Source organism: Tenrec ecaudatus, chromosome 1, assembly GCF_050624435.1.
Source record: "Tenrec ecaudatus isolate mTenEca1 chromosome 1, mTenEca1.hap1, whole genome shotgun sequence".
Lineage (NCBI taxonomy): Eukaryota > Metazoa > Chordata > Mammalia > Afrosoricida > Tenrecidae > Tenrec > Tenrec ecaudatus.
In genome coordinates, this window is record NC_134530.1 from 4,389,535 (window position 1) to 4,402,686 (window position 13,152).

The 13,152-nt window shown below is 57.6% G+C and overlaps 2 protein-coding genes across 9 annotated transcripts in view; both read left to right on the forward strand.

Moving 5' to 3' along the window:
- ATCAY (ATCAY kinesin light chain interacting caytaxin) overlaps positions 1-2,661 on the forward strand; it is a 45,170-nt gene extending 42,509 nt beyond the window's left edge. For all 7 annotated transcript variants that reach the window (XM_075545067.1, XM_075545068.1, XM_075545069.1 and 4 more), the window contains one exon: positions 801-2,661. In XM_075545067.1, coding sequence (XP_075401182.1) covers positions 801-815 — 15 coding nt within the window. In that variant the 3' untranslated portion in view covers positions 816-2,661. The remainder of the gene's footprint in view (positions 1-800) is intronic.
- A 4,742-nt stretch (positions 2,662-7,403) lies between these two features.
- Positions 7,404-12,808, forward strand: NMRK2 (nicotinamide riboside kinase 2). Of its 2 annotated transcripts, none has more exons than XM_075535574.1 (7): positions 7,404-7,429; positions 9,888-9,978; positions 10,536-10,605; positions 10,688-10,844; positions 11,849-11,920; positions 12,244-12,350; positions 12,650-12,808. In XM_075535574.1, exons 1-7 carry the CDS (start codon positions 7,404-7,406, stop codon positions 12,733-12,735), a joined length of 609 nt encoding a protein of 202 aa, XP_075391689.1. In that variant the 3' UTR covers positions 12,736-12,808. The 2 variants fall into 2 exon arrangements, with proteins under 2 accessions (XP_075391689.1, XP_075391693.1); XM_075535578.1 differs by having other exon boundaries at positions 10,557-10,605.
- Positions 12,809-13,152: the final 344 nt, after the last annotated feature.

The window sequence follows — 13,152 nt, forward strand, 5'->3', positions numbered from 1 at the left end:
ACGGCTTTGAAGACCCTCAAAGGGAGAGACAAACATCCGAAAGGGGCGCTAGGTCACGACCACCCTGAGGACGCAGAGCAGAAACAAGGTCTCTGGGGCTTCCTGGAGCTGTGTTCGCATCCACAAGGACAAGCCCTCGAGAAAAGAATGCATCGTTATGCAGAATCAGCAGCTACAACAAACAGCAGAATAGGACCCTCCCCTCACCCCTCGGGCCGGGGATTCCCAGATAGAGATTGGGAAATCAGCATTTTGACTATTAGGTATTGAGGGGATAGAATAAGGTGGGTGGATGGATGGATGGTGGGTGAGCTTGTGGGCGACCATGTGAATGAATAGGTTGGACGAATCAATTGATAGGTGAATGGAGGGGTGGAGAGGTGGGTGGATGGATAGGTGCATGGATGAAGTAATTCAGTGAATGGATGTGTGAGTGGTGGGTGGATGAATAGACAAGTGGATGGATGGATGGATGGATGGATGGACAGGTGGTTGTTTGGGTAGGTAGATGAATGGATGAGTAGTTGGATGGATGAATGGATGGATGGATGGACAGATAAATGTCGAAAACTCCCTCTGCTCGGCTTGAAGGCTCTGCCCCTGGGGTTTGTTCTGCGGCCCCTGGAGGAAGTGCCCCTTCAGAGCAACCCTTGGAAGGTGTGTGCTCTGAAGGGCAGGTGCTGAACATTCACCCAAGCCAACTTAGGTTCTTTTGGCTCCCGGGCAGCGGCAGCTCACAGAGCTACGCTTCCCACCTGCTTCCGGAAAAAACATTTGTCCTGCGTGCTTCTGTTTTCCAGCCTGTCCTGAGGTGAAATGAGCGCAGCGAGGGACACGCAGAGACTCCAGGTGCCAAGACTCATCTGTCCACTGCCCGCTGGCCCAAACTCCTCCCTCCTCACCCCGAGTTCGATCCCGGGATGCCAGGCTCTCCCACCCGCCTCTGATCCCAGTGTCCTTTCGAGCTGCTTGAAAACAATTTCCCCGTCCGCTCAGTATTAGCGCGTTCCAGAACAGGCCCCCTGTGCACCCTCGTGAACTCACGGCCCAGAAGACAAGGGAAGAGTGGACTCTGCATCCTCGGCGGCCTCTGTCCCTGCTCCCACCTTTGTGGCCTCAGACACCTCTGACTGTCCCAGCTGACCCCTGGCCAGCGCTGGCCACCAGGTCCTGGTTGAAGACCCTTCTCTTCCTCGTCACCCCGCCCCAGGTCGGAGCCACAGATGCCCCCTGGCACCCTGGCGGCCTCTGGTTTGTTCCTGTGCCTTTCCTCCCAGAGGGGCTCCAAGAGCTCCTTGGCTCTGCTCTGAAAGCCCACCTCCAGCGGGGCTGTGGCCTGGCCACGTCCCCGTCTTGGACCTCATGTTCACAAGTCACGTTCACCTCTAAGAACACTCACCCTGGTTGGAGCCCACACCCCAAGCAGGAGTCGCTGCTGACCACCACACAGCCACACCCCCCTCAGCCCAGAACCCTCTCCACCCTCCCTAGCGTGGACGCCACGCCGAAGGACAATCATGACCAGTACCTCCTCTCCAGGGGATAAGCTCTCCCAAGCCCTCAGCCCCTCCGGGGTCAGGTGGACACCCACCGCACGGGCGTCCTGCCAGGAGCTGAAGATGAAAAGCCGGCTCCTTCCAGAAGCGAGGCTCTGGGGAGAAGACTATAACAGGGTATTGGAGGTCACTGGAGAGACTGCATCCAGGTGATCTGGGAGCAGAGGTGCCTGCAAGATGGATGGGCTGGGAAGAGAGCTTCTCCACTAGTCCGGATCGAGGCTCGGAGCAGCAGGCCTTTCTAATGTGATCCACACGCTGTATAAGCGGCTCCCGGAGGAACTGAGTGCCCTGGCTCGGGGAATCTCAGAAAAGGCTGGATGGTGTTTGTGGACCAGTGTGCATTGTCCCCCACCTCCCGTTCTATCTCTAAACCTGGTCGTTCTCCAGGTCCCTCTTCAGACTCTGCTGCCCAGCAAGTGTATGGGGGTTTGCCTGAGTGGGCCCACGATTTTCCAGGCTGAGGACCTTGGCCTCAGCCTCCGTGGAAACGCTGCATGTTTGTCGACTGGACAGAAGTGAGCTCGCCGTGGGTTACCCCAGGGACGGGAGGGTGCTGGTGGCATTCAGTGAGCCTCACATGGATAACTTGACCTACCCCAAATGCCCATCTGTCCCCCGTCCTCAGAGACGGGGTCTCCGAGCAGGCTTGGGCCTGAGAACCCCACCGCAGGGGCCCCTGAGCTGAGCCAGGGGCATTTCCTGGGTCCCTGCTTCCTCAGCCTGTGAGGCTGGACCCTTTGGAGGTCTGGTGGACATTTTGTATCTTTTTGCTTCGGATCTGTTTCCCGCGTGTTCATGAAGTGACAAGAAGCATGAATGGTGGGGGCCCTGTCTCCCATGTGTCACCTTCCCAGAGGCCCCTCCACCAGAGAAGGTCCCTTTTCTCTCCTGCCCCCCTCCCCGGCCCACAGCATCTCCTCTTCAAAAGGTGTGGGCTCTGCGCATCGGCCCATAGGGTTTGCACCAGACTACTAACCTAAGGGTTGGAGGTTCGAATCTACCCACCGGCCCCACGGAAGGAAGTCCTGGCCATCTGCTCCTGTCAAGACAGTCCAATAAACCCTGTGGGGGACACCCACGGGTGCCAGGAGTGGAAACGCAATGCCTTTGAGTTTGGTTCATCAGCTGCCTGTCCTGATGCTCCAAGGCCAAGGCTCTTGGGAGGTGATGGTGGGGGTGGGGGTCCACGGTGTCTGTGCAGAGATGAACACAAGAATAATGCCATCAGACCATCCCAAAGATGAGCCTCTGGCAGACACCAACCCCACTCCCCTGTACCCCGGCCCCAACCTTCATCAACAGCGACAGCAGCCGGTCCTTGGCCTTCCCTGAAGACCCAGTTTCTCTGTCCCAGTTCAGAAAGGGTGGGCTCAGAGAGAGCACCCCAGCACTCAGCCCTAATCAACTCCATAGGGACGGCGCAAAGATAGCGATGGGACAGGCCACGTTACATTCAACTGGTAGTGGGGTCCCCTCGCATTAGAGTCACGTTTATGGGTACCACCCAGAGCCGCGAGATGGCCAGATGCCCTCTCTGCCCCCCAAGATGTCTGGGCCCCCGCCCCCGCAAAGTTCACCAGCAGACGCCATAGAGAAAGGGAATGCTCAACCAAGGATCAGATTTGACCCAGGACACCCCTTCAGGAAGAAGAAGAGAGAACCCCACTAAGGCAGAAGTTTTACAGCTGGGACCCCACACTGATGGCCGGGCATTCCCCCGAGGACTGGCTAACCAATAGTGGATCCGGACTCAGCGGTGACCCCAGCAGCTGACTCCAAGCTCCTCAGAGACTTGGCACCTGCATCCGGGCCTGTTTGGATGGAGACAGCAGGCCAGACCACTAGAAGGGGGTGGGGGAGCGGGGAGGGTTGGCGCTTGCTGTCTGGGCAAAGAGAGACTGGGGCTTTGGTGTTGACCAGAGGTGCGCCCTGAACTCTCCCGGTGAAAGCACGTCTCCATCCTCCCCACGGCCTGCGGGGACTCTGACATACTGACGTCAGTTCCAGGAGCTCTAGGGGGGGCGGGGGGGGGTGAAATAAATCAAGGACAAGTGCAAGGCGAGGCTGGTTGTTTCTGTCAGCTGTTGGGGATGAGACGCTGCTGGTCTGGGGGGATGGGCAAAGGATGGGGAGAGGGCCCAGCTCCGTGACTCTCTGCCTCCGGCTTGTGGGATCCAGGGGCTGGCAGGTGACATCTGGGACTCCGCCTGGCTCTGCCTCTGTTTGAAGTCTTAATTCTCTAGTGCTGCTGTCACAGAAATACCACAAGGGCTTGTCTGTCATGAACAGAGATTTATTTTTTGTCGTCTAGGAGGTTGGAGGTTCATATTCAGGGCACTAGCTCTAGAGAAAGGCTCTCACACACTTTCCATTTGATTCTCTTTCCTTCCTCCTCCCCCACCTCTCTCTCTCTCTCTCTCTCTCTCTCTCTCTCTCTCTCTCTCTCTCTCTCTCTCTCTCTCTGTCTCTCTCTCAGCGCAGCTCCACTCTCGGCTTAGCCCTGTTCCTTGGCGAGTTCCACACGGCACCCATCTACTTCTGTGGGTAACCTGCCCTTTTTTGAAACTCAAAGGCAATTGGCCTAACTCAGAGCCCATGGTCTATATAAGTCCCACTTACATCATCTGACTCTGGGGCTCTTGAGAGGCCCTTCCCCCCACCCCCACCTTGCAGAATGTGGTCTTGTAAGGGTGGGGACCTGGGCAACTTTGTAAAAAAGAAGGACACTTGCCAGTGACAGATACTGTGTTGGGGAGCTGGGGGGTAATGAAAATGAAATGGCACATCCTGGAGGCGAGATGGGGTAACGTATCTGTCTCTGTGGGTTTCCCGTTCAGCAAGCAAAGACCTGCAGGAATAGTGACTGCTTCCTGTGTGTGATTGAGGAGCCCTGGTTGCCTAGTGGTTACACATTGGGCTGCTAACTGCAAGGTCCGCAGTTAGAAACCACCAGCTGCTTCTCAGGAGAAAGACGAAGCTTCCTATTCCGCATAAAGAGTTACCGTCTCAGAAACCCACAGGGGCAAGTCTACCTTGCCCTATCGGTTCACTGTGAGCCGGCATGGACTCGATGCCAGTGAGTTCATCTTTTGTTGTTGTTTGGTTTGAGCGTGTTGGTGAAGGGGTGGTAATCAGGTTAGGTAATATTCGAGTGAATAGTTTGTCCACGTCTTAGCCTGTCACCAGAGTCCACTGGGACATGTGTCCCTGAATCTCAAAAGCCAAACCCACTGCCATTGTCAATTCCAACTCAAAACAACCCTATAGGACAGAGCAATACTGCCCTTGTGGATGCCAGAGGCTGTAAATCCTTACAGGAGTAAAAAGCCTCATCTTTCTCCTGAGGAACGACCGCTGGTTTTGAACTGCTGACCTTGTGCTGAAGAGCCCAACCAACACAGAGCCCACTCTGCCACCCAGACACCCGAAACCCTCCAGGCAGTTCTGCTCTGTCCTGTAGGGTCACTGAGTCGGCATCAACTTGAGGGCAGCAGGCGTGGCTAACATTCCAGAGACCTCCATTCTAGAGTAGGATTGGTTACTGTTGGGGTGCGGTACCACGGGGTCCGTTCTGACTCAGTGACCCCATTCACTGCACAACAAAACACCACCTGGTCCTGTGCCTTCCTCACAATCGTCTGAGCCCATGTTGCAGCCTGTGTCCATCCGTCTCCTTGGCAATCTTCCTCCTCTTTGAAGGGGGGTGGGGGGAGGGTTAGGATGTATAGTCTTAATTAATCATGTCTATTTTACTTCTCTACTTGAGCTCTCTGGGTCCTGATACCACTGTGATGGCTGCACAGGACAGACAGACAGAATTCATGATGACTGTTTATTGAGGAGGTTAAGTGGTCATGCTACTGAGAAGTGCTCATGCCCCTGAGAGGTAACCAGGTGTGCTAGGCTGGGTTGACTAGGGAAACAAATTCCGAGAGGCTCATATACATACAAGAGAGAACCTTCTCTCAAGAAGTAATTGTATATCATGCAAACATCCCAGCCCAGTCTAGATCAAGTCCATAAGTCCGGTACTAGTCCATAAGTTCCTCTTCAGACTCACGTACCCGCTTGCAATGATGCAGAAGGCAGCAAGGTCACGGGCCAGTGGGTGCAAAGTCTAGTGGCTCTAATGATGGTGGGTGCATGGCAGGTGTCCACGTGGTGCCAACAAGAAAGGTGAAGGGGGGGGCACCCAGAGGAGAGGTCAGTGAGCGTCCCTGGAGAAGCCAGGCCACCTACGGATGAGGGCGTCCTGGTGGAGGGACCTGGAGCGCACTCAGACAGGCAGGGCTTAGACACCTGTCCCTGTCCCCAGTAGGAGAGCTCCCGCTGGGCGCCGGAACACACTGCCTTGGGGGGAGGGGCGGGACCTTACCAGTGTTCCAAGAGTCAACTCCAATTCACTACAGCCCCGAGGGGGAGGGGTCAGGCTGTGGCCTTCCGGAAGCAACTGCCCTCTGAATGGTCCCTGGGTAGACTTGAGTCCGCACCTGGGCGGTGGAGTGGGGTGAACTCGACCTTATCAGCGGCGACCACCTGTTAGGTTTCTCGGGGGCGGGGGCCGGGGCCGGGGGCGGGGGGGGGGCGGGGGGGATAACTCGGTTCTTGGCTTCGCAGGAGAAAGAATTTACGTGGAAGCCTGGTTTGTGAAGGTTTCAGGTTATAGTGCAGTCACAGAACACGGGCAACTCGGGGACTGCACCCCCACACGTGGTGGCCTGAGGCCACAGAGAGCGACCTGTGCACCGCCCTTCGGAAGGCGGAGAAGCAGCCAGCAGCCAAAGGGAAGGACGGTCTTGAGGTCCCGGTATGGGGAAGGCGGGCCTTCGGCTGGGAGGCGTGGTTGACCCCATTGGTCGAATTAAGCCCACCTGGCTTACTTTGGGCCCACCCAGGTGTACCGCCCACCTGGCTGGGGCTTGAATTGGCGCATGCCCCTTCGACATCCCTGCTCCCTGTTCTAACACACGCACCCCGAGACAGAAGCATCTGGGTTCCCTAGTGACAGAGTAGGAAGGGGGTCCTGAGACACGCCCCCGAGAGCGGCAGCTCCCCTGTTCTTATGGGGGTCTCTCAGCTTCTCTGGGTACAGACCCAGATCGGCATCAGCGACCCCCGCACACACCTCCCTTCCCACGTGCGCACCTCCGCCCTCACCCCAGACGGCAGGCTGCGGCCGCTGACATTGTGCTGGCTGATCCCTGGCGACCGCAGCAAGGCCGTCTTGTGACCCTCCGTGGCTCTGGGCCTCCGGTCCACCTTGGCCCAAGCCCCTAGGAAAGGGAATTCCCCCCCTGGGGCTGGCTGTCTCCAGGGAGGGGGGGAGAGGGGAGGAGGGAGATGAGCAGCCCTGTCCCGCATCACGAGGGCAGTCTTAATGTCAGGGTCAGGCCAGGGGACACACCGGGCGGGGTATTTTTAGGATGAAAGTAGTTCAGCCCTTATCTGTCCCCTGGGCTCCCAGGGCAAAAGGGAAGCGGGGGAGGGAGAGATACCGGGGAGGAAGGAGGGGCGCCGCCAAAGGGGAGGGAAGGGAGATAGTAAGGGGGAAGGAGATGATGCAGCCAGGGTGACATAGGGGGAGGGCACTCCCCACTACAGCCCTGCCCAGCTGGCTATGACTAATTTAGGCAAAAGGCAAAGGTGCTATTTCCATCCAAGGAACAGGTGCGGGGCCCCCACCCGCCACCTCCATGGCCTATAAAGGTGCTGAGTTTTCTCAATGAAGTCGGGGCGCCCAGAGCGTACTACGGGGTCGAGCCAGCCAGGGCTCCTGCAAATCGGGGCGCCCACAGACCCCCGAGCACCATCAGCCGTCCACACCCACCCACGCAGCACGCGGGGATGAAGATCATCATCGGCGTCGGAGGGTGAGTTCCGCACCCCAAATTAAAGGCCTGTTTTGTACTATAGGGGACAAATGTTCCAAGTCATGGCCTGGAATTGATGGACTGGCGCGGTGGAGTGGGCGGGGTGGGGGTGGAGAGGGGAATGCGCGTTCGGAACCTGCTCTTTTCCGTTTATTAAGCGGTGCTGATGCAGGGCGCTAAGGTAGGCGTCGGGTTGCAAGGTCGTTGGTTCAAACCCACCAGCCGCTCCGCTGGAGAGAAAGAAGGCTGTCAGTTCCCATAAAGAGTGACAGTCTTGTAAACCCATAGAGGCAGGTCTCCCTGTCCTATGGGGTCACTATGAGTCAGAAGCGACTGGATGGTAGTGGATATATATTTTTTCCTGCTTATCATAAGCAGGAGTTGGGAAGGTGAGGGAGGAGCTCTGTGGAGGTCAGGCTGATAACCTCCAGGTCAGCAGTTAAAACCTGCCAGTCACTGGTCCGGAGGAAGATGAGGTTTCTGCTAGGTAAAGGTTTAGCACAGAAGAAAGGCCCCGGATGAGCTGGTGGACTCAAACATGACAACCGTGAGGCTGGTGTGAGACTGGGCGGTAAGCCACCCCGTGGGACCTAATCACAGAGTCACCTTCTCAGAACTCAGGGGGGTAGTGCTGCCCTGTTCATAGGGTCACTGTGAGTCAGAACCGACTCGTGGCAGTGTGTTTTGAGTTCATGAGATAGTGCGGGGGGACACCCCTTTAGTGGCTGCAGCATCTTAGCAGGGAAGTTGGGGGGTGGGTGGGATTTGCCCGCGTTTGAGAGCTCTACTGCTCCCCACTCCCCCAGAGGCACCACACAACCAGGCCTGGCCATCTGCTTCCAAAAGGCCCCAGCCTGGGAAAACCCCAGAGCACAGCTCTACACACTTATGTGGGACACCAGAGGTCAGAGGTCACTGGACGGCAGGCGAAGGGTGGGAGGGGACCTTGACACTTGTGCCCCTGATTCCTAGAAGAGGGACCATTGGGTCAAAATGACAAGATTCCTTTTTTAAAAGCCACACTCGCTGTCATTGAGGGATACTGACTCATAGGGGTCCTATAGGACAGGGTAGAACTGCCCCTGGGGGGGGTTCCGAGACTGTAAAGTTTTTGTTTTGTTTTTTGAGACTGTCATTTTCAGGGGTAAAGAGCCTCCTCTTTCTCCGTGGTGGCCTGAACTGCTGACCTTTTGGTTGCCAACCCAACACTTAGCCCACTTAGCCTCTAGGACCCCTGTTCCCTTTTAACTCCCTGCAAACTATAGCCAGCTCGCCTGCCAGGGATTCTGTCTTTCTTCACCATTCTTTGGTGTCTGTCAGAAAGGACAGCCCAGCATCCAGGGTTGTCTGGGAGGGAGGGTTTCTAGACTTTGCTCCTAAGACCGGGACAGCCGGGGGCCCATGGGAGCCAGGTGGGCACCCACCTGGGCCAACTGCTAGCTAGTTTTTGCTTGTTTTTCCTTTTTCTCTATGTTTTTGGTTGCAAATGAGCTTGAACATATTGTGTTTTTGTTTTCCATGTGTGTTTTAATGGTGGGGGACACACGTGCCACGTGTAACAAAGGCTGTACGTTTTTTGTGTCGGTGCCTTTGTGGTGGGTTTGTTTCACTCGGGGGCCGTCCTGCTGAGGGTGGACTTCGTTCACACATCCATGTCCCCTTTCCAGTGAGGGAGCCAACTCTGAGTTCTCTCTGTTGCACGTAGGCACACACCCTTCTTCCAGTTGGCTTAAAATTGGGGAGGCCTTCTTTGTTGTGTGTTAGGCCCTAAAATAATTTCTTTGGGAAGCCCTAGAAAACCAACTCTAATTTCTCTGTCTGTAAAAATCAGTTTAAGCACACACACGAGAGGGTTTGGATAAGGGCTCCCTGTATCCATCCATCCAAAGTGCTCAGAGCAAGAAATCTACCAAAGTGCTCGCTTCTAAATTCCATCACGCTTCCAGCTTCTTTTTGCCATTCAGAAACTTCCTCTGACATTTCCCCTTGACACTGAGGCCACCCCATCGGGTGGCTGCCCCCTGAGTGTCAGAGTAGAGCCCAGCTCCATAGCGTTTTCACTGATTGGTTTTTCCAAACTAGACTGCCAGGCCTTTCTTCCTAGATGCCTCTGGGTGGCCTTGAACCTGCAACCTTCGAGTGAGTTGCAGAGCGCATTCACCATCTGCCCCTCAGAAACTCCCCCAAGTCCTAGACAAATAAAAGTACCGCGTAGTTTTACAGTCTGGTGTTTTGTGAGTCTGTTTCAGTCTGGTCCTGGGGGCCTTGTTGGCAGGGACGGCCCTGGGACAAGGATACATGCAGAGGATCAGGCTGGACCTCAGACTCCCTTCCACCCAGTCACCCGCCTACTGGTGGCTCCTGTCTGCTGGGTAGATGTAGGCACTGAGGGTCAGGCTGGACCTCAGCTATTGTCCAGCAGCGGGAAGCCTCACACACCCACCCGTTGTCCTCCCAGCATGACCAACGGTGGCAAGACCACACTGACCAACAGCCTTCTCAAGACACTGCCCAACTGCTGCGTGATCCACCAGGACGATTTCTTCAAGGTGCTGCCCTGGCCGAGGGGGGAGTGGAGGGATGCAGGCAGAGGCAGGCGGCGGCCGGTCTGCCCTCTGTAGCCTGAGCACCTCACGGGCTGGGCACAGACCTCCACTCGCTTGACCCATGGGGTTGCCCTGGGCCAACTGGGTCAGGAGAGTGAACGTGGGGCTTCCTATTGATTGTATGCATGACCGTGACCCTGAACACCCGCAGAAGGGACGCCCATGGAGCAGATGAGGGGACAGAGGCCTTTAAGGGGACACACTTTGGTCACCCTTGGGCCTCCACTTTTCCCATCCGACAATGGACTCGGAGCTGCCCTCGCGATGTGTCCAGGGGTGGTGAGGGCTGAGGTGGTCGGTGTGAAGTTCCCTCCCTCCTGTCCCTGCCCATTACAGGGGAGAGCCGAGAGCTACCTTGGCACGGCTGCCAAGGGTGGGGCTAGCAGCCCTACCCAGACCCCGCCTACCAGGGCCCGCCCACACATGCCCCGCCCCGAGGTGGCCCCGCCCACCCAGGCTCCGCCCCAGGGAGGGTGGGAGGAGGCGGTGCCCAGACTGAGCTGGGGGCACCTGTGTTTCAGCCCCAAGACCAAATAGCAGTTGGGGAGGACGGCTTCAAACAATGGGACGGTAAGGACGGCCACTTCTCCCCCTCCGCCACCCACGGGCCCCGTCCGTGGCCCCCTCCGACGCCCCCCTCTCGCGCCCGCAGTGCTGGAGTCCCTGGACATGGAGGCCATGCTGAGCACCGTGCAGGCCTGGGTCAGGAACCCGGGCAAGTTCGCCCGCGCGCACGGCGTCCCTGTGCAGCCCACGGCGTCGGACACCCACGTGCTCCTCCTGGAAGGCTTCCTGCTCTACAGCTACAGGTGGGCAGGGCGGGGGACAGCCGCGGGCCAGCACCCCGCCCGCCGCCCCCACGCTGGCCTCGCAGGCGGAGCCCGGCACTGCGCTGACCCCCCTCCCCCGCCGCAAGTCTCCTTCCCCTCTATGCCTCTCCAAATCGGGTGCCCATGGGGGGGGGGGGGACGAGGGTCCTCAGGTAACACACGTGGTTTCCGTTCAACAACCTGAAAGGGGGGCGGTTGAATTCCCCTGACCTTGATGCGGCAGAAAGGCCTGGCAATCGTTTCCAAAGAGAGCCCAGGCCGAGAGACCTCTCTGGGGCATAGTTCGGAGTCTCCTGAGGTCTGGGTTTGATTTGTTCTTTTTGGATCTCATCCTTGAGGGGACTTCTGCCCATGTGAATTGGGATTTGGGGGTAAGAGGTCCACGGGACTCATTAGGGGTGCTCCTTGGCCCCCTAACCTAATGTCCAGACCACCCCCAGCCTCCTGCCTTCATCCAATGGGTGTCCATGAAACCCAGCCCCACCTGTAGGGTTCCAGGGGTCCTAGAGGCAGTGGAGACACTGGGTGGGGACAGGGGTGTGGACCACACCAGATTTCACTGTCACAGCGTTTCAGCAGAGAAGTCTTATTCTTTCAAAAGTAGGAGTCCTAGTGTAGCGGCTTCTGCTTTGGGCTGCGAACCACAAGGTCAGCCGTTAAGACCCACCAGCCGCTCCTTGAGAGGAAGATGAGGCTTTCTACTCCCGTGAAGAGATAGCAGTCTCAGAAACCCACAGGGGCAGTTTGACCCCTACCACAGGGGCACGATGCGTTGGCATCAGCCCCATGGCAGTGAGTGAGGAGTGGTGTCAGGTCTCCTGGTATGTTAGTTCCAATATCATAGCACATAGGATTTGTGAACTGAGGCCATCAGGGGGTGACACCGGGAGCTGCCAGCCCCAGTGCCCGGCCATCAGCGACAGGACAGGGTTCATTGGGCCCCGGGAAGCTCAGGTGCTGGCCATGTCCCCGTCCCTCCCCAGGCCCCTGGTGGACTTGTACAGCCGCAGGTACTTCCTGACTGTCCCGTATGAAGAATGTAAACGGCGCCGCAGGTGAGTCTGGGGAGAGGGCCGAACCAGGTACAGCCCTGGTAGGACCAGGTAGGAGCCTGGAAATGCCCGTTGGACACAGGCCACCTGAAGTGGAGTGGGGAGCAGGTGGCTGGGGAAGGACACTGTCACCCCCACACCGGCCTCCTCCACCCATGGGAGGGGGCCACCACAGCCCAGGGTGGGGTCTCTGCCTACAAATCCCTTTCACAGCAGAACGCTGCCGACAGTGGTCTAACTCGGTCTCTGTGGGCGGCTGAGTTCAGCTGGGGCTCTCGCTCTTGCTCTCTGTGGGCCAACACTCACTGAGACCCATCTCTGTGCAGCACACGCAACTACCAGGTCCCTGACCCGCCAGGCCTCTTTGATGGTCACGTGTGGCCTATGTACCAGAAGTACAAAGGGGAGATGGAGACTAACGGCGTGGAAGTGGGTAAGTTCACATTAGCCTCCTGCCTCCAAAACACCCGCAAAGTAGAAACAATCCATGGGGCGCCTCCCTGCGTGGGGCCCTTGGAAGTCCCTTTTCCAGTCTCACTCACAGTCTCTCTTGCTTTGGGCCCAGCCGCTGTGCCATTCCGGCCGCCTGACTCAGCAGGCAGGTGGCCTTCCTCCTGACCCAGCAGTCTGCCTGTCCCCCTTATAAGCTGGCCACCTGCCTGCTGGCTGGCAGTGGCCCATCCGGTAGCCCAGACCTCTGGTGTCCCCTGACCCTGGCCCCTCTGATTTCAGTGTACTTGGACGGCACCAAGACCCGCGGGGAGTTGTTCCAGCAGGTCCTACAAGACATTCAGAATTCGTTCTTGAACCACTGCTAGCTGGCCGAGAAGGGGCCCAGCCCCTCCCTCCGGGGACATTTGTACATAAGGGGGCAGCAGCCCCACACCCAGCCTGTCACCTCACCATAGTGGATGTATTAAACTCCGTCCTGTTTTTATAACTGTTGGGGTTCTGTGTGCTCTGTGGAAGAAGGGGACCCAAGTGACCCCTGGTGGGGTTGAGTGCCATGGCGCCTTGTGTAGAACCGACCCCCCCCCCCCCACGGAGCTTCCTAAGCTGTGACCATGACAGGAGGGGAGCACCAGGCCTTTCTTCCTGGGCACCTCTGAGTAAGTTCAAAATGCTGGCCTCTCTGCTGGCAGCCGAGCGCCTGAATGCTGCCCCAACAGGACAGCTCGGTTTACTGTTGGCATCTGGGCACCATGCCGAGAACCCCAGACACCCACAGCCACTAC